The sequence below is a fragment of the Phaenicophaeus curvirostris genome, chromosome Z, assembly GCF_032191515.1.
Source record: "Phaenicophaeus curvirostris isolate KB17595 chromosome Z, BPBGC_Pcur_1.0, whole genome shotgun sequence".
In the NCBI taxonomy this organism is placed as follows: Eukaryota; Metazoa; Chordata; class Aves; order Cuculiformes; family Cuculidae; genus Phaenicophaeus; species Phaenicophaeus curvirostris.
In genome coordinates, this window is record NC_091431.1 from 29876584 (window position 1) to 29901637 (window position 25054).

General features: G+C 41.1%; 1 protein-coding gene across 1 annotated transcript in view; it reads left to right on the forward strand.

Moving 5' to 3' along the window:
• Positions 1 to 25054, forward strand: part of SYK (spleen associated tyrosine kinase) — a 51324-nt gene that overhangs the window by 8801 nt on the left and 17469 nt on the right. The window contains exons 2-6 of the mRNA XM_069879922.1: positions 8525 to 8979; positions 9484 to 9644; positions 18522 to 18660; positions 20082 to 20163; positions 21116 to 21165. Of these exons, the coding sequence (XP_069736023.1) occupies positions 8566 to 8979; positions 9484 to 9644; positions 18522 to 18660; positions 20082 to 20163; positions 21116 to 21165 (846 nt within the window). The 5' untranslated portion in view covers positions 8525 to 8565. The remainder of the gene's footprint in view (positions 1 to 8524; positions 8980 to 9483; positions 9645 to 18521; positions 18661 to 20081; positions 20164 to 21115; positions 21166 to 25054) is intronic.

A 25054-nucleotide genomic window follows, 5' to 3' on the forward strand; every position in this document is an offset into this window, starting at 1 on the left:
AGTAGAGAGTTGCACTTTAGACCCACTTTTACTGTTACACTCAAGTGCATCTCTTGGGTAACCAGCTGCACCTCCTTCAGCCCTCTTAAGGGTGAAACCTTATATTCAGCCCTTTGGGGATTTAATTTCCATCTTACAGCCTCATATTTGTAACTGTGCAGACTTGACAAACTCAATATTATTTGTCTGCCAAAGGAATTGAGGCAAGAGGAAAAGTGTGAATCCAAATACATTTTTTTCTACTGCATTAGTGATCCTAGAAAAGTATTAAACTCCTTATAGGAAGGCAAGACTTTGAAACTCCAACCAAAGAGAAGAGCCATCTCAAACTCAGAAATCCTTGAAATCCTTCAAATTCTTCGTCTTAATTATTTGAGCATTGAACCTCTCCTTTTTATGATTTGAAGAATTAAAAGAGAGTTCCTAATCACTGCCATTGCCATTTCATCTATATTGCAAGAGCCATCAGGTAGATGCCTAAAGCATCCAGGTGAAGAGAAGAATCCAGAGATGTCACTTGCATTGTTCTCATTACAATGAGATGTGAATAACTCTAGGGGATAGGCAGTATGACTAAACATACAAAGTGTTACTTTTTCTCTCACCTTTTGCTGCAACTGAGAAGCACATAGAATATGTCAATAGCTTCTAGAAGCTGAAGAAAAGTAGTTAAATGTATTTGTTGTTGCTTTTTGGGAGGTCTTACACTAGTAGTTAATGGATGAGAAGAAAGATGAGGGTACTTGAGTTGGTGCTTGTGAGAATTTTGGAACATGGAGCAAGTGTGACTCTAATAGAAGGAGCCTGGCTTATTGCTTAGATGCTGTAGTGTATGAATTCATGGGACTCTAGGCTTTTTTCACAGAGCAGCTTGCTCTTTCAGGGAGAGCTTTGTGTGCTGTTCATTAGTTGGATTTGAAAAGAAAAAGAGGACTGGCACGAAAGATAGTTTTTCCTTTTTGCAATCTTCTAGACAAAATCTGCTTCTAAAAATTGGGTCTGACAGAGTGAAGAATGTTTGAGCCACTTGCCTGAATTCTCTGCCCCCGTCTTTACATGGTACTGAGTTACTCACTGTGCTTTGCTTATTTGCTGATAGATTTACAGGATGGTGGAGTTTGTTTTTATGTGGAAGAGTATGAAGAGGAAGGTGGAACCCGATCTGTTTTTAAATAACTATACAGGATGAATCTCAGTGGCTTCTCATCAGCCAGTATCTTTAAAGGCCTTTTATTTCTATTCCTTTGCCATGTTTAAATACAACTTAAAAAAACTAAAAACAAAAACAAAAACCAAAACTTATCAACCTCAGCTTCCCAGGCTCCCTTGCACAACAGATATGAAGCTCTGCAAGTGGAACCAAACCTCAATGAGCATGATGGGTCCCACAACCTAGAAATGTTCACTACATTAAGACACACTAAGCCTTCCATTAAAACAGCCTCTGTTTAGAGGTCGGTTATAGTCATAGGGGTCTCCCTTCTAAAGGGAACAGAAGGACCAATCTGCAGACCAGATCCATTACACAGGGAAGTTTGCTACCTTCCTGGGGTCTTGGTTAGAGATGTAGAGAGAAAACCACCAACTCTGGTCCAGCCCACGGATTATTATCCTATGTTGATTTTCCAGTTTGGTAGTAACAAAATCCCAATGAGAAATTTGAGAGCAATTTAAAGGGATTTCAGGGCCTGGAAATGGCACTGCATTTTCTGAGGGATGGTAAAGCTGGCAAGGACCCTTGGTCTGCCACCTCACAGGAAGTGAGGAATACCACTTCAGATGGAACCACAGAAAGGTTAGAAGATTCAGTGAGTAGTTGTTTAGGAATTAAGACTGTTCCACTTAGGAGCATAGCAGGATCAGAAGCCCAACTGAAGTGCATCTACACCAATGCATGCAGCACGAGCGATAAACAAGAGGAACTAGAAGTTATTGTAGGGCAGGAAGACTATGATATAATTGCCATCACTGAAATGTGGTGGGAAGACTCACATAACTGGGGTGCTGCTATGGGTGGCTACAGACTCTTCAGGCAGGATAGGCGAGGAACGAGAGGTGACGGGGTAGCGCTGTATGTTAGAGAGAGTTTCAACAGCCTCGAACTCATTGGTGGTGATGATAGGGTTGAATGTATATGGATGAAAATCAGAGATGCACCTAATAAGGCACATATCGTGGTGACAGTCTGCCACAGACCACCCAGCCAGGACGAGATGGCTGGCGAGTTAGTCTACAAGCGACTGAGAGAAGTCTCACAATTGCTACCGTTATCCTTGTGGGAGACTTTAACTTACCAGCTGTCCACTGGAAGTATAATATAGCACAGAGGAAACAGTCTAGGACATTTCTGAAGTGTGTGGAAGACAACTGCCTGACACAACTGCTGAGTGGGCTGACTAGGGGAAGTGCCCCACTGGACCTGCTGTTCGTGAACAGAGAAGAACTTACAGGACATGTGATGGTTGGAGGGTGCCTGGGACATAGTGAACATCAGATGATACAATTCTCAGTTCTAGGGGAGGTGAGGTGGAGGGTCAATAGAACAAACCACCTTGGACTTTGGAGGGCAGATTTTGGTCTGTTCAGAAGGCTGGTCGATAAAGTTCCATGGGAGACAGTCCTTAAGGACAAAGGAGCCCATGAGGGCTGGATGCTCTCTAAAAAGGAATTCCTGGTGGCACAAGAGCAAGCAGTCCCTGCATGCCAGAAAATGAGCTGGTGGGGAAGAAAAATGGCCTGTCTGAGTGGAGAGCTCTGGGTGGATATCAAGAAAAGAAGAAAATAAATGAACTTTGGAAGAAGGAGCAGGCATCTCAGGAGGACTACTGGGTTGAAGTGAGGTCATGTAGAGGTAAAATCAAAAGGGCTGAAGACCAATTAGAACTTAGATTGGCCCATTCTCTGAAAGATAATAAAAATAACAAAAGGACGGCCAACGAGGATCTCCATCCTTTACTGGACCACAGGGGGGACATTAGTGACAAAGGATGAGGATAAGGCTGCCATCTTTACCTCAGTCACTAATAGTAAGGTAAGATGTACCCTGGGTTCTCAACCTCATGAGTCAGTAGACAGGGAGGAAAAGCAGAACAAAGCTCCCTTGATACAAGAGGAAGTGATTAGAGACCTGCCAGGCAAATTAGATAATCACAACTCTACAGAGCCGGATGAAATCCACCCAAGGGTATTAAGGGAGCTGGTGGAGGTGCTTACCAAAACCCTTCCCATCATCTACTAGCAGTCCTGGCTGACTGGGGAAGTTCTACTGGACTGGAGGCTGGCAAATGTTACACCCATTTAGAAGAAGGGCTGGAGAAGGGATCCAGGAAACTACAGACCTGTCAGTCTGACCTCCGTGCCAGGGAAGGCCACGGAGCAGGTCATTTTGAGTGCTATCGCACAGCACACACATGACAATCGTGTGATCAAGCCCACTCAGCATGGGTTTATGAAATGCAGGTCCTGCCAAACTAACCTGATCTCCTTCTACGACAAGGTGACACACTTGATGGATGAAGGAAAGTCTGTGTATATAGTGTACCTGGACTTCGGTAAAGCCTTTGACACCCTTTCTCACAGTATTGTACTTGAGAAACTAGTGACCATTAGCCTGGACAGGTACACCCTCTGCTGGGTAAAAAAACTGGTTGAATGGCTGACCCCAAAGAGTCGAGGTAAATGGAGTTAAATCCAGCTGGAGGCCGGTCACAAGTGGTGTTCCCCAGGGCTCAGTGCTGGTTCCTGTCCTGTTAAATATCTTTATCAGTGATTTGGATGAGGGGATGGGATGCACCCTTAGTAAGTTTGCAGACAACACAAAGCTGGGAGGAAGTATTGCTCTGCTTGAGGGTAGGGAGCCTCTACAGAGGGATCTGAACAGGCTGGACCGCTGGGATGAGGTTTAACAGAGTCCTGCACTTGGGACACAAAAACCCCATGCAGTGCTGCAGACTAGGGAAAGAATGGCTGGAAAGCTGCCTTGCAGAGAAGAACCAGGGAGTTGACAGCCGACTGAACATGAGCCAGCAGTGTGCCCAGGTGGCCAAGAAAGCAAATAGCATCTTGGCTTGTATCAGAAATGGCGTGGCCAGCGGGACCAGGGAAGGGTTTCTGCCCTTGTACTTTGCACTGGTGAGGCTGCATCTTGAGTACTGTGTTCAGTTTTGGGCCCCTCACTATGAGAAAGACATTGAGCTCCTGGAGTGCATCCAGAGAAGAGCCATGAAGCTGGTGAAGGGACTGGAGAACAAGTTTTGCAAGGAGCAGCTGAGGGAACTGGGGTTTTTTAGCCTGGAGAAGAGGAGGCTGAGGGGAGACCTTATTGCTCTCTACAACTACCTGAAAGGAGGTTGTAGAGAGGTGGGTGTTGGTCTCCCAAGTGACAGATGATACGACAAGAGGAAATGGCCTTTATCTGTGTCAGGGGAAGTTTAGGTTGGACATTAGGAAAAAATTCTTCACAGAAAAGGTTGTGAAGCACTGGAACTGGCTGCCCGGGGAGGTGGTTGTCACCATCCTTTGGAGGCGTTTAAAAGGTGGGTAGATGGGGTGCTTGGGGGCATGATTAGTAGTTGACAGATATGGTTGGACTTGATGATCTCAAAGGTCTTTTCCAACCTAATGATTCTATGATTCTATGGTTCTATACATTGCTCAATAGGAAGCGAGCAGCCCTTAAAAGAAAGCTCTTTAGCAGCAGTTAAATTTTTGTATTTTATATCAGCAGTGTACAAAGGTGGCATTTCTGAGGGACTTGTTTTAGTTAAGTGTTGACTCAAGTCCACGAACTCTAATTGCATTAATAAAGGTAACTACTGAATGTAGGAATAATATCCATAACTCATCTGCTAGAAAGGAACATAAAAAACTGAATTTGTCAAAACCGTTACCCTTTCACCTACAGAGTTGAATCTAACTGTTCAGGATAACAGGTTATTCCCTTCTAATATAAAATGTATCATAATGAGCTTTAAAGAAAATTGAAGAACTGCAGTCAGTGGATGGTAGGAGACTCCAGGTCAACATCATGATATGTTAGAAGGTCAGACAGCCAAGGATCACTGAAATTTAAGCTCCAACAAGAAGGAACAAGGACCAGTCTGAATCATGAGCGTGCAGGCTAGGAGTCTCCAGGAACACACTGTATCTTAGTTCTGACTGGGCAGATTTCAGCTTCAACCTTACTGCCGCCTAGCCACAGGTGACCCCAAAGATGTGGCTACACCTTTTGTAATTATACTTGAACTATTTTCAAGTCTAATAACTTGATAACAGTAGCACTGCTAGAAGAGCATTATGAGGCTCAACACTGTCTGAGTTTTTGAGGATTTAATCAGATTTCCAGGTCAACCCTTAAGCTCCAATGAATGTCCTGATATACCATCTTCTTTGCTTTCTGTATTTGAGATGAGTGATTCGATTTAACTTGGTATTCCTATACACTGCTCCCCCTTCAGAGGGTGGTTTGGAACATCTTTTAGAAGTAGTAGGGAAATTTTATTCGGGCTTTTGGTCCTATTGCCATGCACACATATCAGTTCTGTTTTGTGTGTGTGCTGTGACTTCTTAATGAATAGATCTGGGTTTTTTTCAATGTTTTTTAATATTTTTCTGCATTCTGTTTGTGGAAACCTATCTTTGTCTTTGTCTGGTGTGGTCAAAATTGTCATTTTGCATAGTATTTTATGCAAAATCAGTTTGGTGGTGGCTTACTAAGGACTGCTTTCTTCTGTCTCCTCAGTTACAGCTTTCTTTTGCAGTTAATAAACAAAAGATATATTAGTTACATAATTAATTTGGGTTAAGTGCATGATTTCTCAGAACTGAGACATTTAAATGGGAAAGAAGAGGGAAATTTTGTTAACAAAAATCCAGAAAGATTAACTTGAGCATGGTATGTGATCTTAAACCAGTGATCTTTGGCTGCAAACCGTAAGAGTAACAAATAAAATGCAGCATACATCTGTCTTTTGTAGAGCTGCAGTAGCTCTGCAGTTTGATGTCTTCCTTCTTTGGGAAGGTGAGAGAAGACCAGAAGATCTGCACAGCATGTGGTTTGTCCTGACTATGTCCTGCTAGTTTTCTGTACTGTGTGAGCCTTATTCATTTGACTTGTGTGTTCTCCCTTCCCCCACATGTTGGGTTTTTTTACATATTTACAAAGCAGCATAGGAGTTTCTCTGCCATTACTGGACCCAAGCACGAAAGACAGCAAATCATCTGTGGTCCACTGATGGGCCATATCTGAACTCACCACTAGGTACACCACAGCTCTGCTTGCTGCAGAGCTGCCAGGGAAGATGTCAGCCTGAAGCAGTGTGTGCCGAAGAACACCTATTCCTCAGTTGCGGCTTTGCTCAATGGACCCTCCCTTCGAACATGGTCTTCCATGAAGGCATCTCCACATTTTGGACAGCTGCAAGCCAAGAGATCTATTAACCCCATTCATATACATCCAGAATTATTTAATGCTGATTCCACAGGCTGCTGCACGGCTTCCCAAAATTGTGCCCTTTGTTTAACTGTGAAGGCCACATTGTCTTTACTGCTATGTATTCTGCACAGCAATAGAAACAGGAACTGAACTTCTGATCCTTTTATCCACATTTAGTAAAGGTAATGGAAGATAGGAAAAGAGGGCTGCAGTAGACTAAATAAAACACAGATAACAGTATTTCGTAAATGAATGCTCATGGATTTCATATTCAGTATGTATATGTACATTTCACTTAATGTATATCCATTGGAAAAAAGAATACAAGATGTGCAGTGATGTAAATACAAAGGAACAACAGGTTTTTCCATTTATGTACTTGCAGAGTTGCCCTCTTAGCCTTAATTCTGTGTAGTACACTACAAATAACAGTGGCTATCACCTATTTCCTATACTTGAGAGTATTTCAATATCAACTTATCACAACTGAACTTAAAAGACAAGGAAGTGAAAATTTTGGCAATGAATTTGTGAGATAGTTCCTAAGGAAAAGTTTAATAACAGACAAATAATATAAAGATAAGCACATATTGCTAGCTTTGTTCAGCATTCCATGTGTTCTCTGAATAATTTTTCAAATGACGAAGTCATTTTACAGATGCGCAGACGCCAGTACTTGGTAGGATTTTTCTTTTCTTTCTAGACTGAAAGAAGATGTTGAACTATTCCTAAATGGATTTCCTTCCATCTTATGCACCTAAACTATAGATGTATCAGTCTTTGGCTCGTCCTAATTAAAAAGTGTTTGAACTGAGGAAGCATTTGGAGGAGAAAGTGTATGAAAAACTAATGATGTTGCAGCAAACAATTAATCACTTGACTAGTGAACTTTCAGTTACCTAAGTTATTGCAGTTGTGGACCACTTAATCTTACAAAAAAAGAGCTTGCACATACTCTTGCAAGAATACAGGTCTCATTGATGTCAAAATATTAGCTTCCTATCTATTTAAATGTTATCAGCAGCTAGCTAGGTTGTTCTTCCCAGTACCCATTAGATAGTCATTTAAATGTTACTAATATGAATAGTAAACCAAATTCAGCATTTGTGTTCTGATGTCTCCTCTTCAGTAACTTGAAAGAGAAAAACATTGTTCCAGCACAATACTTAGCTGTCTAGGCAGTGTTTTAATGAAAATAAAGTTCTCTACCGACAATGTAGGTTAGAGGCTGACATAAGTCAAGGAAGACAGGAAACAAGAACAAAAGTATTCCAGTAACTAGAGTTTGAGTCCTTGTGCATATATTTTTTAAAATATATATTAATATATTTAAAATAATATGATCTCTTATGTATGATGTCTATTAAATATATGCAAGACTTTTTAAAATTAAATTAAGAATAAAAGAATTGAAGCCATTTACCTTATCTTCGCCATTATTCTTTAGAGATGCTAAATTTTATTCTCTTCTGTATTTTTGTTGACAGTATGCCTTTGTATTATTTCAATAAAAGCTGGTTGGAATGAAAATTGCTCAAAAAGACACTGTCACTTTTCCCCACCCCTATTAAAAAAACGTGGTAAATCTCTGTGGAGAGGAATGTTAACTATTTTAATAGAGGATTTCTGTCAGTACTCAGCCCACCTACTATCATAAGCCACTTTTATAAGCAAAATTATAATGGCACAAAACTAAAATGAAAAAACATTCTCACTCAGTCTTTCTTATGTAGTTATATTCTTTTATTCAGAAACACCTCAAGGCCGTTGTAAAAGGATGGATTGAGGTGTTCAGGCAAGTGAGAATGTCAGGACCTCTATATAGCTAGGCAAGGGAGCAGAGAGGGAGACAGTTAAAGGAAATTTCTGCAGTTAACAGGAACCTTTAATGCTACTATATAACAGGGGAAAGCTTTCTTTTGGGATTTAGAAGGACAACTTCCAACAAAATAAAAATAAAAATGAAAATGTGATCTTCATCCCCAATTCTTTTTAAAAATATATTACTGGTATGCCACTTGTGAACTTTCATATTACTGATTTATCCTCCTCCTTTCAGCTGATATTCATGTCTCTGTCTTTTTTTTTCAGGTATAGAATATTAAGTTTGCTACTTGGAAAAAAAAACAAACATGGCTTCCAACACAGCAAACCCTGCTAACCATTTGCCATACTTCTTTGGCAATATTACACGTGAAGAAGCTGAGGAGTATCTTATGCAAGGAGGAATGATTGATGGACTATACTTGCTCCGTCAAAGCCGGAATTACCTGGGGGGCTTTGCTTTATCTTTGGCCCATTTAAGAAAGGTCCATCATTATACAATTGAGAGAGAGCTGAGTGGCTCATATGCTATTGCAGGAGGCAAGTCTCATGCCAGCCCTGCTGAGCTCATTCACTATCACTCAGAGGAAGCAGATGGCCTTGTTTGTCTACTGAGAAAACCTTTTAACCGACCACCAGGCGTTGAACCCAAAACAGGACCCTTTGAAGATTTAAAAGAGAACCTCATCAGAGAGTACGTCAAACAAACTTGGAATTTGCAGGTAAATCGAAGCTGATTTTGCCATGAAGTGGTCACTGAGTTAGGAGAAAAACAGACTGCAGTGTTGGTTTCCATCTGTTGCTGCTGCTATGTAGTATTATTTCGTAATGGAATCATAGCTTTTGGGGTTTTGAACAGGGCTGGGATGTTGGTTCTCCCACGATACATGCAGTAACTTGGCCATAAGTGTAGTTTCCTGAAGTTTTGCAGAACTTACAGATTTTTTGATGTCTTGTGCTAGGATAGTCTCATCTACCTTTGCACTAACCTGTGTCATCAGATTTCTATATGCATCAAAAATTAATAGATGTAATGAACAAGATACAGAAATGGTTTGTTTGATTGCTTTTCATTTTGAATTTTTATTGGCTGATGTGCAGACATGCTTGGTGACATGGTAACTTGTTTTAATCCTCCACTCTTAGCTGGCCTTGGGAGTTTGCATGTTATGTTTTTATTGCAGAAGACAGTTTGACTGTTGTGCACTATTTTTGCCACTCTCTAGGGCTATGCTCTTGAACAAGCTATCATTAGTCAAAAGCCTCAGCTGGAGAAGTTGATTGCCACTACAGCCCATGAGAAGATGCCGTGGTTCCATGGGAGGATATCTCGGGAAGAATCAGAACACCGTATCCTCATTGGGTCAAGAAACAATGGAAAATTTCTGTGAGTGCTTTTTTTCTGGGGTATTGCTGTTTGCCACCACTGTAACTACACAGTTGCCTTGAACAAATCTCAAATAAGAGCATGTCCTAAAAGGTGGGTTATTCACAGTGAGAGAGCCAAGTCCAGCATGGTATTCATGACATAACCATTCCTGTACTAAGGAAGTGTCTCCAAGATTAGGTTTCCACTTAGCTAAAGATGGGAAACTATAGCAAAAAACGTGAGTCATTATTTTGTAATGAAGTACTAGGTTTAATTCTAAAGGGAACATCAGAGAAATTCAATACCAAGAAAAATTCACTGAACATTGTTTTGTAACTGTTAAGCAGTACTAAGTGACTGTGGTAGGTTAACCTTGGGCCACCCAGCCACTGTCTGATTCCCCCTCCTCAACAGAACAGAGCAAGAAAACAGATGGAAAAGCGCAGGGGAGAAAATGAAGACAGGGAGATTATGTACCACTAACTCTTACAGGCAAAACAGACTTCACTTAGGGAAAAACAGTTTAGTTCAAATTGAGTTGGACAGTAAGAAATAAAGACGAAAACATAAAAAACCCACCTTCCTCTCAGATCCCACGCACCTACTTTTTGCAGATTCAACTACACTCCTTCACATCCAACTCCTTTTCCCACCAAGCAGCTCAGGGAACAATGGGTGTGGGACAGGGACTGTGGTGAGTCTGTAACGGTTTCTCTCTGCTGCCCTGCTACATCCTTCACTCCATTTCCTGCTGCAGCATGGACTCTCCAGAGGAGGTACTTTCAAAGGAAATGCCCACCAGCATGGAGGGCTGCAGTATGGACACGTGCTCTGCTGTGGCCTTTAATAATATGAAAATATAGCACGTAGTATGTTGAGCTTGTGTCCCACTTATTAAGGACAACAGTATTTACTTTTGCCTCTGTAAGGTGCTTTCGATGCATTTTTTCTTGCATGGACTGCTGATGTAATTGTTCTTTCATGGACTGTCTATCTGGCAGGCTTAGCACTCAGCAATACCCTAGCTGCCATTTACTCTTGTGCGCCCAAGGAAGAAACAAGGTGAGGTCTTCATCTGTCCCATAATTCAGCAGCCAGAGCAGCAGGAGAAATAATGTGTTGTGCATTTGTATCAGAAATTGGTTATAATTTAGAGCTCTTGTAGCTCTGAGATCAGTAGACCTAGAGGCTCGTTACAAGTAGCAAAAGAACCATCTTAATTCAGAGAAGTTTTCTGGTTTGTGCAGTGGTTTGCCTAACATGGGCTTGCTTGGCAGGTGTGGAGAAATAAACCACTTATATGTTAGCTAACTGAAACAGTAGCAGCAAAATTGTTGACTGCTAGAGAGGTGCCTTGTTTTACATTTCAGGTGCAGGTTATCACATATTTTTCCTTACCCAGAAGCAGCATATGTTAGAATCCTCTGTGTATCTGTGGACTGAGGACTGTGAATTTGTGTTTGTGAGTGTAGCTGCTTGGGGACTATTTTTCTCACGCTAGTCAAGACGCTCCAGCCTGGTAGCTGACTGAAAGGTAAAATTTAGAACGTACAATGACTAGGAGAAGTTCATTTGTTGAGGTAGGAATTGGAGCCTGGGAACATTAGAGGGCAGCTAGGTTTTCAGTGAGATTAGGTACTGTGAGCTATTCATCAAGTCCACGAGCAGATGCTGGCATATGAAAAAATATTGTTGTTTATTATGGAAAAAAATAGTAAATGTTAGAAGGCTAGAATATTTCTGCATATTCTTCCACAAGGGTCTCTAAAACAACTGTCTGACCTGCTTACCTTGAAACAGAATCTGCTACAGTGGTCTCTGTGAGAGCACATCTAATGCCTAGATTTCTTTAGTGCTTTAGCAGTACAAGATTACCCAATCTAGAGGGTTTTTAATATATAATAAATATAGAAGTAGTTTAAAAACTTCCTGCCTGCAGTTGAAAACATCACAAGTAGCATCAGAAATCTAACACAGTAACTCAACCAAACTGATGGAAAAGTTCTGAGATAAATATAGATGGTTTGCTAGGGATTTTTCAAATAATTTTTAAAATTTTTTATCATGACTGAAAAGTCAGTGAAATAAGCATGTATGTGGGTGCTATAGAGTTTGTTGACAAAGCTAAGTATAGAAATAACATCATGAAATCATGCAAAATAGGAAGTAGTGCACACCTCTTCTGGGAAGAACAGGCATGAGAGGTTGCCACTCTAGCCACAAAATTTGGGAAAAAAAAAAGGTATAGTAGTGGAATAAAGCAAAATATATCTCAAAAATTACCTGAAGAGCAATTGAAAATAGAGAACTTGATTATCAAGTCTCACTCCCCTGATAATTTCATTTACACTACTGTATATGCTGTGTTAGATGCTGGTTCTTATCAGACTTCTGATTTTTCATTAGACTTCACCTGGTAGAGGGCATGATTGTAGAATAAGATGATCAATAATATCTAAGTGATCATAGATAATACTATTAATATTATTAATACTGTTATTAACATTGTGATAATCATAGAATCATAGAATAGTTTGGGTTGGAAGGGACTCTAAAGATCATCTAGTTCCAGCTCCCCTGCAATAGGCAGGGACATGTCCCAGTAGATCAGGCTGCCCAAGGCCCCATCCAGCCTGGCCTTGAACACCTCCAGGGATGGGGCATCCATCCATAACAAATAATAATATTATTTCTAGTAATTTTTTATCATAGAATCATAGAATCATAGAATAACCAGGTTGGAAGAGACCCACCGGATCATCGAGTCCAACCATTCCTATCAAACACTAAACCATGACCCTCAGCATCTCGTCCACCCGTGCCTTAAACACCACCAGGGAAGGTGACTCAACTACCTCCCTGGGCAGCCTGTTCCAGTGCCCAATGACCCTTTCTGTGAAAAATTTTTTCCTAATGTCCAGCCTAAACCTCCCCTGACAGAGCTTGAGGCCATTCCCTCTTGTCCTGTCCCCTGTGACTTGGGAGAAGAGGCCAGCACCCTCCTCTCTACAACCTCCTTTCAGGTAGTTGTAGAGAGCCATGAGGTCTCCCCTCAGCCTCCTCTTCTCAAGGCTAAACAACCCCAGCTCTCTCAGCCGCTCCTTGTAAGATTTGTTCTCCAGCCCTCTCACCAGCTTTGTTGCTCTTCTCTGGACCCCCTCCAGAGCCTCAACATCCTTCTTGTGGTGAGGGGCCCAGGACTGAACACAGTATTCAAGGAGCGGTCTCACCAGTGCCGAGTACAGCGGCAGAATAACCTCCCTGGACCTGCTGGTCACGCCGTTTCTGATCCAAGCCAAGATGCCTTTGGCCTTCTTGGCCACCTGGGCACACTGCTGGCTCATGTTCGGTCGGCTGTCAACCAACACCCCCAGGTCCCTCTCCTCCAGGCAGCTTTCTAGACGGACTTCTTCTAGTCTGTAGCACTGCACAGGGTTGTTGTGCCCCAAGTGCAGGACCTGGCATTTAACCTTGTTAAACCTCATGCCATTGGCCTCAGCCCAGTGGTCCAGCCTGTTCAGATCCCTTTGCAGAGCCTCCCTACCCTCCAGCAGATCGACACTTCCACCCAGCTTAGTGTCGTCTGCAAACCTGCTAAGGGTGCACTCGATGCCTTCATCCAGGTCATTGATAAAGACATTGAACAGGGCTGGACCCAGCACTGAGCCCTGGGGAACCCCACTTGTCACTGCTGGATTTCACACCCTTTACCACCACTCTCTGGGCCCGGCCATCCAACCAGTTTTCCACCCAGGAGAGTGTGCGCCTGTCCAGGCCAGAGGCTGACAGTTTCTCAAGCAGAATGCTGTGAGAAACTGTATCAAAGGCTTTACTCAAGTCCACGAAGATACATCCACAGCCTTTCCCTCATCCAGCAGCCGAGTCACTTTGTCATAGAAGGCGATCAGGTTAGTTTGGCAAGACCTGCCTTTTGTGAACCCGTGTTGACTGGGCCTGATCACCTGGTTCTCTTGCATGTGCTTCATGATAGCACTCAAGATCACCTGCTCCATGACTTTCCCTGGCACTGAGGTCAGACTGACAGGCCTGTAGTTCCCTGGATCCTCCCTGTGACCCTTCTTGTAGATGGGCACAACATCAGCCAGCCTCCAGTCCAGTGGAACTTTCCCAGTCTTCCAGGATTGTTGGAAGATGATGGAAAGGGGTTTGGCCAGCACATCCGCCAGCTCCTTCAATACCCTTGGATGAATCCCATTCTGCCCCATAGACTTGTGGGTGTCTAGTTCGGCTAGCAAGGCTCTGACCACCTCCTCTTGGATCATGGGAGCCTCATTTTGCTCCTCTAGCTCCTGGGTTTGTACACAGACGGAACGACTTTCTTTACAATTAAAGACTGAGGCAAGGAAGGCATTAAGTACCTCAGCCTTTTCCTCATCCCCTGTCACTGTTGTTCCTTCTGCGTCCAATAGGGACTGTATGGTCTCCCTAGTCCTCCTTTTGTTATTTATATATTTATAGAAGGATTTTTTGTTATCTTTCACAGACTTTGCCAATCTGATTTCTAGTTGAGGCTTAGCCCTTCTGATTTTTTCTCTACACAATCTCACTTCCCTCCTGTAGTCCACCCAAGAGGCCTGTCCCCTCTTCCAGAGCCCATAAACATTTATCTTCTTCTTGATATCACTCAAGATGTCTCTGTTCAACCAAGCTGGCTTTCTCCCCTGCCGGCTTTTTTTCTGGAACATGGGGATGGCTTTCTCCTGAGCTGCTAGGATTTCCTTTTTGAAGAGCTCCCAGCCCTCATGGGCTCCCTTGCCCTTAAGTACTTTCCCATGAGACTTTGCCAACCAGCCTTCTGAAAAGTTCAAAGTCTGCCCTCTGTAAATTTAATGCTACTGTCCTACTAACCACCTTCTTCACTTCACCTAGAACAGAAAACCCTATCATCTCACGATCACTTTGTCCTAGGCGTCCACCTACTGCCACATCCCCCACAAGGCCTCCTCTGTTCACAAACAGCAGGTCCAGGAGGGCACCCTCCCTTGTTGGTTCATTCCCCAGCTGTGCAAGGAAGTTGTCTTCCACACACTCCAGGAACCTCCTAGACTGCTTCCTTTCTGCTCTATTGTACTTCCAGCAGATATCAGGAAGATTGAAATCTTCCACAAGAATGAGAGGCATTGATCTAGAGATTACGTTTTATGTGTATATGCATGCATGTGTGGACCAGTTGAAAAATAAATTAAAAATTTGCTAACATTTATAGACCAGCAGTGTGAAAATCTTTAGTTTTCTCTGCAGTTTCACATAGGAAACAACTCTGGTAAATGTGTGGTAGCTCTTGACACATCTTTCTTTGTAATCGTTAGTGACCACTTCAGTTACATGATTGTGTGATCTTGCATAAGAATCAGAAATACTGAAGCTGAAGGGAGACAAACAGTGTTCAGAAATACCGTTAATCTTAAAAATCCAATGTTAAGGAAAGTCTGAGTGAAGACATAGCATAATTAGCAGTTTAGTCTATAAACCTTCTATATGGGTTCATAGCCATATGTAGTTCTCGTAAAATGCAAACAATCGTGTAGAAGGAAAGTAAAAAATGATTTTGGTAAGAATGGCAACAAGATATTCTAAAGGGGACAAAACTAGTTTAGACTACTAGAATGACTCACAAGGTTGTGGGCTTCAGCAGCAGAGAAGGTCAGAGGTGTGAAGAAAACTTGTGATTCCTGACTGAGACGGCAGCACTGAGAAGATCCCCTGTTGCAGGTGTGGTTAAACAACAAAGCTACTTGTTAGGGTTTTCATGGAGCATAGTGTATTTTTCTGGCAGGGCAATGCCAACAAAATAGACTACAGTGATGCAGTCCTTCTCGCAAAGGCATTTTGTCACTATGCAGCACACCACAGTAGCCTTATCAGGAGACAAAGCTTTAGGTTCCATGGGAGACAGCAAGTGTGTGGCTGAGTTAGCTCCTAAATTCTGTAGTGTGCTGACATTTCTGAACAGATGGGAATGTATTACTGAACAAGGAAGAAGAAATCATGTAAATGGAGACTGCGGTTAATCCAGTTTTTGCTTTGTATGATCCTTTTACAGATGACAGCAGGTTAATTTCTTATTGCCTCATACTTGGAACATGTGCAGTGTGCTGCAAATATTTGAAGTGATAATGAGTAGCCATGTTGTTAATAACGTTCCAAGAGAGATGGCCGTAAGGGCAGACCAGTAGGGAATGGCTGGAGCTCGATGAGCAGTGGGGGACGTCAGTATCTCTGACATCAAGGAAGCTATTATCACTATTATCACTGGCAAAGCAAGTCTGAGGACAAACTTTAACATGCTCTTGGATTCAGGAGTGAGAATAATTTCGTACCATTTCTATAGCAAGCATTCTGCTAGTTTGTTTCCTTCACTATTTTCCACTGTAGAATGCTGTGACTTCTGTTGTTCTACAGACTCAATGAGGCATGTTGTAATAGTGATTTATTTTTTTTACCCTCAGGGATTTTTTTCCTTTAGAAAGGGGTCATTTGGCTTTTTGCTTGGAAGGAGATAAAAAATTTGGATATTGTTCTTTTTGCTTAAGGAGACTTAAGCAGAGAACAGCCATTTACACAGTTTATAATGATACTCCAAGTAGTTATTGGTTTCTACTTGGGTTACATTCACCAGAATGAGAGTCCTTGTTGGACCAGTAAGGGATCTAGCTGCCAAAACTAAGACTTAGGCCATCATTTGCCTGTTGGTTCAGGGATGTTGATACTCTTCAGACATATTCTGGAAGATAGCAGTACCTCCTATGTTGTGTTTTGTAGGGATCCACATTGTATTGGAGTTGACTGGCTACAGCTTAAAAAAACACCTGGACCATAACCCCAAGAGAATGAGGCTCCCTTTGGATTCTAGTCAGTCATGAGCGTTAGAATGGATATTTTGTGCATGTGCAGTGATAGAGCTGTCTGACAGAAATTATTAGGACTGTGAACTGCAGATATCTTCACAATTAGGTAGCTGTTGGGTTGGAGAAGGAAGAACTCAGAAATACAATGCCAACCTTATAAAACTGAACTCTACTAAATCCTGTCCTGGATACTGATAAGGGCTGTTGGGATCTGTGCCGTGGTCCTTAGAAATCAGACTTCTCTTGTCTCATTGATTACTGTGAATGTTTACGATGCCTCTTATGATATTAGCAACACTTGCAAATGAAAATAGGTTTCAGTAAAACTAATTGTATTGGAGCTAACATTTCCTCATCTGGCACATGAAAAGCATTTGTTTCTGGGAAAAAATCTGTTGCATTTCTATAATCTTACTTGTGCAGTATTCTAAACAGAAGTCTGAATGCAATGAAATGCCATTCTTTTGTGTATTAGAAATGATGGCGTCTATTCTGAAAATATTTTTTCCAAGCCTTATTTGCTAAGAGCAAGTCAGAGGAAGACAAAGTAAAACTTATTCTTTATGTTAGCAGAACTTGCTATTCTCCACTGGTCAGTTAGCACAGGAAACCAGCATGCTGAGAAAATACCTTCATGTGATGAAAAACCACAATGTTTCAAATTGCTCTAGAGGCACAAGGCAAGTTACTTTGGTTTCAGAAAAAAAATGGTCTCATTTCCCTTTTCTGTTAGCCGGTGTCCTGTTCACATTTTAGGCAACAAGAATCACTCTCCTTGAAAAAATAGTTGCGTGAGTAGTCCAGACAAAAACAGTTTTAGTTCAGCCTTGAGTGAGTTAGCTGAGAAGCAGAATTTAATGCTTGCCCTGGCAATCTTCTGAGACATGATAACAGGTAGTAGTGTTACACCAGTGGAACTTCCTAACACCTTCATGAGTATATCCTGCCATATTTCTTTTTGGGTCTTTTGAAAATTCAAGTAGAGTGAGAAGATTTCTGTGCACACTGCGACAGGAAGTGTTTTGATGCTACTCAGTCTGGGTTTTTAAATAAGGAAAACCCATTATTCCAGAAAATTTTAATCTAACGCCATTGCTGACTCACTGTTTGCAGCAAATGAACATGGGCAGCGTAAACTAAAAGGAGAAACCTGCCTTCTAAACTCAGAAAATGCTATTCCAACTACAGTGGAGCTAGTAGCAAACTCCTATCTGCTGTGGGTCACTCACCAGAAGACGCATGGGAGCTGGCCTTGAGTGTATGTAAAACAACTCTGCAATGCTTTGCAGGCATCTCAGATGTTGTTTGCAGATCTGGTCGTCATCCCAGCAACATATGAATTTTAGACGGTTTTCATATTACATACTGTGATCTCTCACTGATGAAGTTTAGACTAGATGTATAACTCCATATTGTGTGACATTTCATGTGAAATTTTCAACAAAGCATTACTGTCTTTAAAGAAATTATAAGAATTGATGTTTACAGAAATGCGGGATTTACTTTGTATTCCCAGCCAAGCAACAAGCTGTTTCAGTGCACAAAGATTAACCCTTTGTTTGTATTTCACATTATATTGTCTCAGTATTTTATCTTCCACCTTTACTGTTGTTTCTTTATTACAAAATAAAAGATACAAGGGAGAAATCTTTCTTTAATGAAGGCACTTATCTGTTGTTTTTAATTTTAGGTCATCTGTAGAGGATATTGAAGCATAACTGCTGGATCCTGGCCTCAGGCTTCCATGGGCTTTGAATGCCTGCAGTGCACAAGCCTTCAAATGCTTCCTTGCTCAGAGAGCATTTATGCACTGCGAAGTGTCCTGTAGCTGCCTAGCAAAGAGCTCCACATTGTGGATTTTCTGTTGTCATCCGTTGCCTTTTGGCGTCTTCAGAAGTTGCAGTGCTGATTTTGCTTTGGTTTTAATTCAAAAGCTTAAAGGAAAGGGTGATTTTAAAAAGGAATTTCAACCCAGATTCTCATTTCTAGTAAGCAATAACCCTGAAAATCTGTCTTATTCCTACAGTATCCGAGAAAGGGACAGCAATGGTTCCTATGCCCTGTGTCTGCTGAATGATGGAAAAGTACTGCATTACCGTATCGACAGAGATAAGACAGGAAAGCTCTCCATACCAGATGGAAAAAGATTTGACACCCTCTGGCAGGTCTCTTAAATTTTAATTTCTTGGATATCTGTCATATTTCCATATAACTGACTAAGGCAGCTTGTTTTACTTCTCTGTGCAACAACAGTTTCTATCTAAACAGCAACATGTTTTGACAGGTTTTTTGTCACATTTCCAACTTTATGTGGTGTCTATACATGAAGAAAATATATGTTAATGTAGAAAGCTATGTAGCTGTGGAGGGTTTAGTAATTTTTAAATATTATATTTCAGCTTGGTGAAGTTCAGAATTGCTGTAGTTATTATGCAGTTAGCTGAACACTCTCTAGAACGGAAGACCATTCGCATTTGCAAGTGATTGTATTCAGTAATAGCTACGCTAGGTATAGTCTTTGCTACTGTCCTTTACGACATCAATAAACAGAATTCTAAGAAGCGTAAACGGGATGGTTTAGGATGTTGTACACATACTGCATTCTTTAGCTTTGAAATGCTCTACCTTAAAGGCTGAAAAAGCAAAGTATGCTGAGAGTTACCTCCAATATTTGTCTAAATGGTAAAGATTAAGCAATTAAGGAATTCATAGTTGGTAATAAAACTGAATATTGGAGCTATGACTCCATGGATTGAATATGCTAAGGGAGTTGAAACCCCTGCAGAAAACTCTTATGTCTTCTTGTTTAAAATTCTGTTAAAACAAGTAAGGTGAGTCACAAATCTAGAATATAAGTCTTTACTTGCATATATTAATTCTTAGCCTTTCTGGTAAATGTTCTGCATATTTCTCTCCTGGAGTAACCGGAAATTTAAAAGCAGCTGTACTATCTTACAAGTTTTTTGAATAATTCTGCAACTTTTTTACTTACAGGCCCACTTCCTTTCTACCCAAATGTGCCAAAGCCAAAATAGCAGTAACGAACGTGTAATAAAATAGCATGGAGAGGACAATCCAGAAACACAAGTGGTCACAACTACTAGTGCTGTACATTTATTAACTGCTTACATCCCATTACAAATTCAAGGTCCAAAAAAAGCATTGCATATGAGGACAATTCCTGCACTGCAGTTATACTTATCTTGGGAAAAAAAAAAAAGGTTTTTTTTTTTAAAAAAAGGTCAGTAACTCAGAGGTATAAACAGAAGGGATTTTCTCAGACTTACAAAGTGGTTAGTAGCAGAACCAAGTGTGAAATGCGGAGTCTTACACATCCAGCTCCTGCATCAGGTTCCAGGTTTGTCCACGAGGTTACCCCAGAAACATACATCTCTGTGAAAGAGAAGTAAAGATGAGGTAAGAATATGTGCAGTGAAGATCTGCTGAATGCCCGGTTCATTGCTGTAATACATACCAATTGTTGTACATATGCACAATTTTAAAGAGACAAAATACTTAATTTTGCTTGCCTTGCTTTTTAATATCTTTTTCTCTTCCTTTTTTTCCACCTCTCTCATTCTGGTAGTTGGTTGAGCATTATTCATACAAACCAGATGGATTGTTAAGGGTTCTCACCATTCCTTGTCCACAACTTGGCTCAGAAAATGGTGAGTTATTCCTATTATTTTTATATATATATAAATAGCCTTGCTAATGATGATAAAGATCTGTGCATTTTTTCCACTTGCCATGTAGGTGGCTGCAGATTATGTTAGATTTTAAATACCAGATTTCCAACTCTTCAGGTGAGGTAAGATCTGAGAGATCATGGAGGATGGAGACAGATCCTCCCTTAAGGAGGGCTATCAACTCCTATTACTGCTTGCTCTAAATTAATGTCAGATTCAAAATGTGCTTTACTGCTCGAAGTGGCAGTTCATGTTATTTGGCCCACACACACTAACAAGGTGATCATGCCAGCCCTCCTCCAATGGTCTTTACTCCAAGCCAATGCCAGCACATCAGTGGCACTACTGTGGGCATTCAGGTTGGGTGCAGTGAGAGGTGCATGCAACAGTTTATTTGCTGACAGATGAGGAGACACTTCCCATGTTGGGGAGAGCAGGGCAGAACAAGGAATTTGCTGCACCTGATGCTGAGGATGGGTGTCAGAGAGTCATTCTTTGATAACTTACAGAAACACAGGGGAAGGTGTTGAGGGAGTGTCTTGATGTCCAGTATCCTTTTGGCCTGTTTCTTCTTTAATGTCATGTTAAATAGCGATGAGAACTTGTCCTTCCTCTTGCCCTGACTGCTGGGGAAAAAAAGCTATTCCAGAAGTGGTGTTCTCTCTCTAAGGCCTTCTTCTGTTATTCTAACTGGATGACAGTGCCATGGTGAAAGGATATACCTGTGCTTTTTGCACATCTTTGAGTCATTTAGGCACAGTACTTACCAGAGCCTGCTGTGCATTATAGACAAAAGCAAAGAAGATCATCCAAGAGAAAGAATGTAAAATAGTGTAAAATCTAGAAAGTTAGTCCCTTATGTAAAATTTTGTGTTCTTACAGTACATTTCTTACTTTGCTCAGTATCCTTCTATATTTGATTCTTTTACAGATAATGTGGTTTTTAACACTCGTCCTCCTCTTCCTGGGACCCCTTCTAAGGTAAAAATAAGTGGCAATATGAGAAGGCTTATAGTCATATGCTGCTATAGGAATCCTAATGCTTGGTTATTATTGCAGCACTGATTCTTGAAAAAAATGTTTTTCTAGGGATATAAGCAGTAAGTTGAAAAGAATAAGCTTAACCTATTCTAGCGTGGTTATTGCTTTCATCAGTGTTTTGCATGAACTCTCAATTGTTTAATTTTGTGAAGTTCCTTTATATATATAATTATGTGAAAATCAGTGGGTTTTGTATGCAAAATGCCTCATTGATGGTCATGTTCTATAGTGATTGCATCAACGCTGGCAGGAGAGATACTGCTTTGTTTACATTGTCCATTTTGTGAATCTGTTGGTTGGGGCAGAAGTGGAGTTTTCATTCATTTTCATATTTTGTGTATGCAGTTAACATCAGACTTTGCACAAGGGTTTGATTCCTCGCGCAGAGAAAGTAGCAGCAGTTCTTTCATCAGCTCCATGAAGAGTGAGCAAGCCCATCTGTGATGATAATTGCCTAAGTTTGTAGAGTCTATTGATTAGAGAAGCCGCCTGATATGTGATACGTAATACTATCTCATTCAGCTGTAATTGATCTCATGTGAAATACGGAATTTAATTTAACTGTTTCACCACTCCCTGGAGAGCCTAATCATCTAGGTCATTATCTTGATGCGGTCCCACATTATAGAAAAAATATTTTTATTCAAATAGGCAATTACATTTATTTCAGTACTTTTGAATCCCTGAGGATCTGTGAGCAACCATGCCACCACTTTCTGAATATCAAGTACCCTTTTAAACCATTGGAAATTATACAAGCAAAATTGGTGCCATTTTTTTTTTAAATGTCATCCTGAGATTTATATCTATGGTATTTACAAAGATGACTGTGAAGTTTAAGACCATGTATATATATCAGCTAGTAGCCATCCAGAAAGACCTTGACAGTCTTGAGAGGTGGGATCATGTGGATCTCATGATGTTCAACAAGGCCAAGAGCAAGGTTCTGCACATGCAGTGGGGCAATCCCAAGCACAAATACAGGCTGTGTGGACAACATACTGAGAGCAGCCCTGAGAAGGACCTGGGAGCGCTGAATAAAGAGAAACTCAATATTACCTGGCAGTATGCACTTGCAGCCCAGAAGGCCATGTATCCTGAGCTGCCTCAAAAGAACAATGACAAGCAGGTCATGGGAGGTGATTCTGCCTCTCTACTCTGCTTTCATGAGACCCCATTTGGAGTATTTTGTCCAGCACTGGGGTCACTCACACAAGAAGGACATGGACCTGTTGGAGTGAGTCCAGAGGAGGGCCACAAAGATGGTCAGAAGGTTGGAGCACCTCTCCTATGAGAACAGGCTGAGAGAGTTGGGGTTGTTCAGCCTAGAGAAGAGAGATCTCCAAGGTGACCTTATAGCAGCCTTCCGGTACCTGGAGGAGAACTTAAAGCTAGAGAGAGATGTTTTGTAGGGGCATGTAGTTACAAGACAAGGTATAAAGGCCTTGAACTGAAAGAGCGTAGATTTAGATCAGATAGAAGGAATAAATTCTTCACCCTGAGGGTGGTGAGGCACTGAAACAGGTTGTCCAGAGAAGTTGTGGATGCTCCATCCCTGGAAGTGCTAACAGCCAGATTGGATGGGCCTTTGAGTAGCCTGGTCTAGTGGATGTTGTCCCAGTCCATGACAGCAGGGTTGGAACTAGGTGGTCTTTAAGGTCCCTTCCAACCCAAGCCATGCTATGACACTGTGACTCCTAGGGTGCACACAGTTACAGTGATGGAACAAGCACATTGAGTGAGGGAGTACAATGTAGGCTTTAGATTATCTGTGGAAAATTTTGCAGTTTAAGTGCACATGAAACGTTCAAGAAATCTTACTTTAGGCATTAAAAAAAGTGTGTATCTGATTATATTGTCATGTGGTTAGGACTGTGGAATGAAGGTAAATGGGCCAAGCTCTTCTGTTTGCATCAGTGCATTGCAGTAGTTCTTCCCCAGTTGTCCACAGTGCTTTATAGGTGCAAGATTTGGTCATGCAAACAGGGTATGATTAATCTTGCCTAACACTAGTGAACTCAAATGAAGAGCCAGTCATTCAGCAAATCACAAAGGCCCACATTTGATGGATTTTGAAGAGAGACACATACCTGTCCACATGTCACTTCAGCCTAAAAGTGGTAAAATGACTTTCCACCTATATGTGCCTATGTGTTTCACCTCAGAAGGGGCCTAGGTGATTAGTCACGACCATATGCCTTGCTTTTAGGTAACCATAGTTAGGGGAGATTAGTGCCACCCTTGAACAAGTACTTCTCTAGCAAGTAGCTGACCTAATTAAGCTTGGTAAATTGCACATTTTGCATACAACCATTAATGATTTTAGGATTGATCACTAGTGTTTATATGTAAGACTCATCATGATGGATAGACAGAAAATCACCAAAGATATGTGAGATGTGTTGAGTGCATATTTTGCAAATACTGTCCAAGATAGTCTTTAAAGCTGCAACATGTTTGAAATTTGTCATTTCTTAAAACTGAAATCTGAATTCTGTGTTTTCTTTTGAGGTTTTATAAAACAAGCCGGCTAAGTTACTTTCCTGTAGTATAAGCATAAAATAGAAATAAAATAGTTACTGTTTGTGAAGCTGAAAGACTTCGGAAGAAATTGACAGGTTCTCATACATTAATATCTTTGTGCAAAGCAGAAATTCACTAGAAACCACTTACATAGCTGGTTTTATATGCAGAGCCTGAAATACAATGAATTCAAATTGCAAAACCAAAAATGTGAATGTTTGAATTGGGACTCAAAGTAATGGTGATGAATTGGAGAAATGTCCTGGAAAAAAACAGAATGTAGTTCTGTAGCAACTATTCCAAAATACTGCATTTCTAATTGTCAGCTGTAGGCACAAGATGAGCAGCAACAACAGTTTTTCAGAGGATGTGATGCCTCTAATGCATCAGAACAAGGACTAGTGACTATGATACTGGTAGGAGAAAAGGAAACATCAAGAGTGTTTCCAGCTTGGTCCACTTTCCACTAGTTAGGTCTCAGCTGGAAGACTTTCACCAGCTTTTTGTACTGCACTGAAGAATGTTGTCCAACAAGAGATAATCCAGAGCAGGGCAACACAAATAATCATAACTTGTAAGAGAAGACTGATTGGAATAAAGAAGCTGTGGAGAGAGAGTAGAGGGACAGAACGTGATTACTAGCTGAAGAAAGAAGGGGAATGGATGTTCTGAGGGACAGTATAATACTGGTGGTCCTATCTAGACCAATTTTTCAATATTTTTTTTATATATTAGTGCTAGAAATACATCAATGAGACTCCAGAGTCTTAGAGGGGAGCATGCTCAAATCTGAATTTGCTTTGAAATTAAGGGAATGTATGACCTCTGTGAGATGATTGATGATATGCAAAGTCCAACTAATTTAATTGCAGACTGTTGGTGTGTAAAGGCTTGGAGTAAAATTTTCAGCATACTAATACTCCAAGAAAACACCTAGAGTAACAAAGTGTCACTGTTTCTTGTCCCCTTTTCTGTAATCTGGACATCTGCTTTTTAGTCAGACTGATGTACTTCCTCTGGCAAAAGTCTGTATTGGAGATTTTTCTGTGCAGAATATGGAGGCTTACACCCAACATCTCTCAGCACGTATATGGACTGTGACTTTTCTTGCCTTTCTCCAGAGACGCCGTAACTAGATTTAAGATTATTTTGATGCCCTTTCACTTTGCAAATTATTTTTTTTCTCCCTGAACATCATAGAATCACAGAATCACTAGATTGGAAAGGACCCACTCGATCATTGTGTCCAACCATTCCTGTCAGTCACTAAACCGTGCCCCTCAGCACCTCATCCACCCGTCTTTTA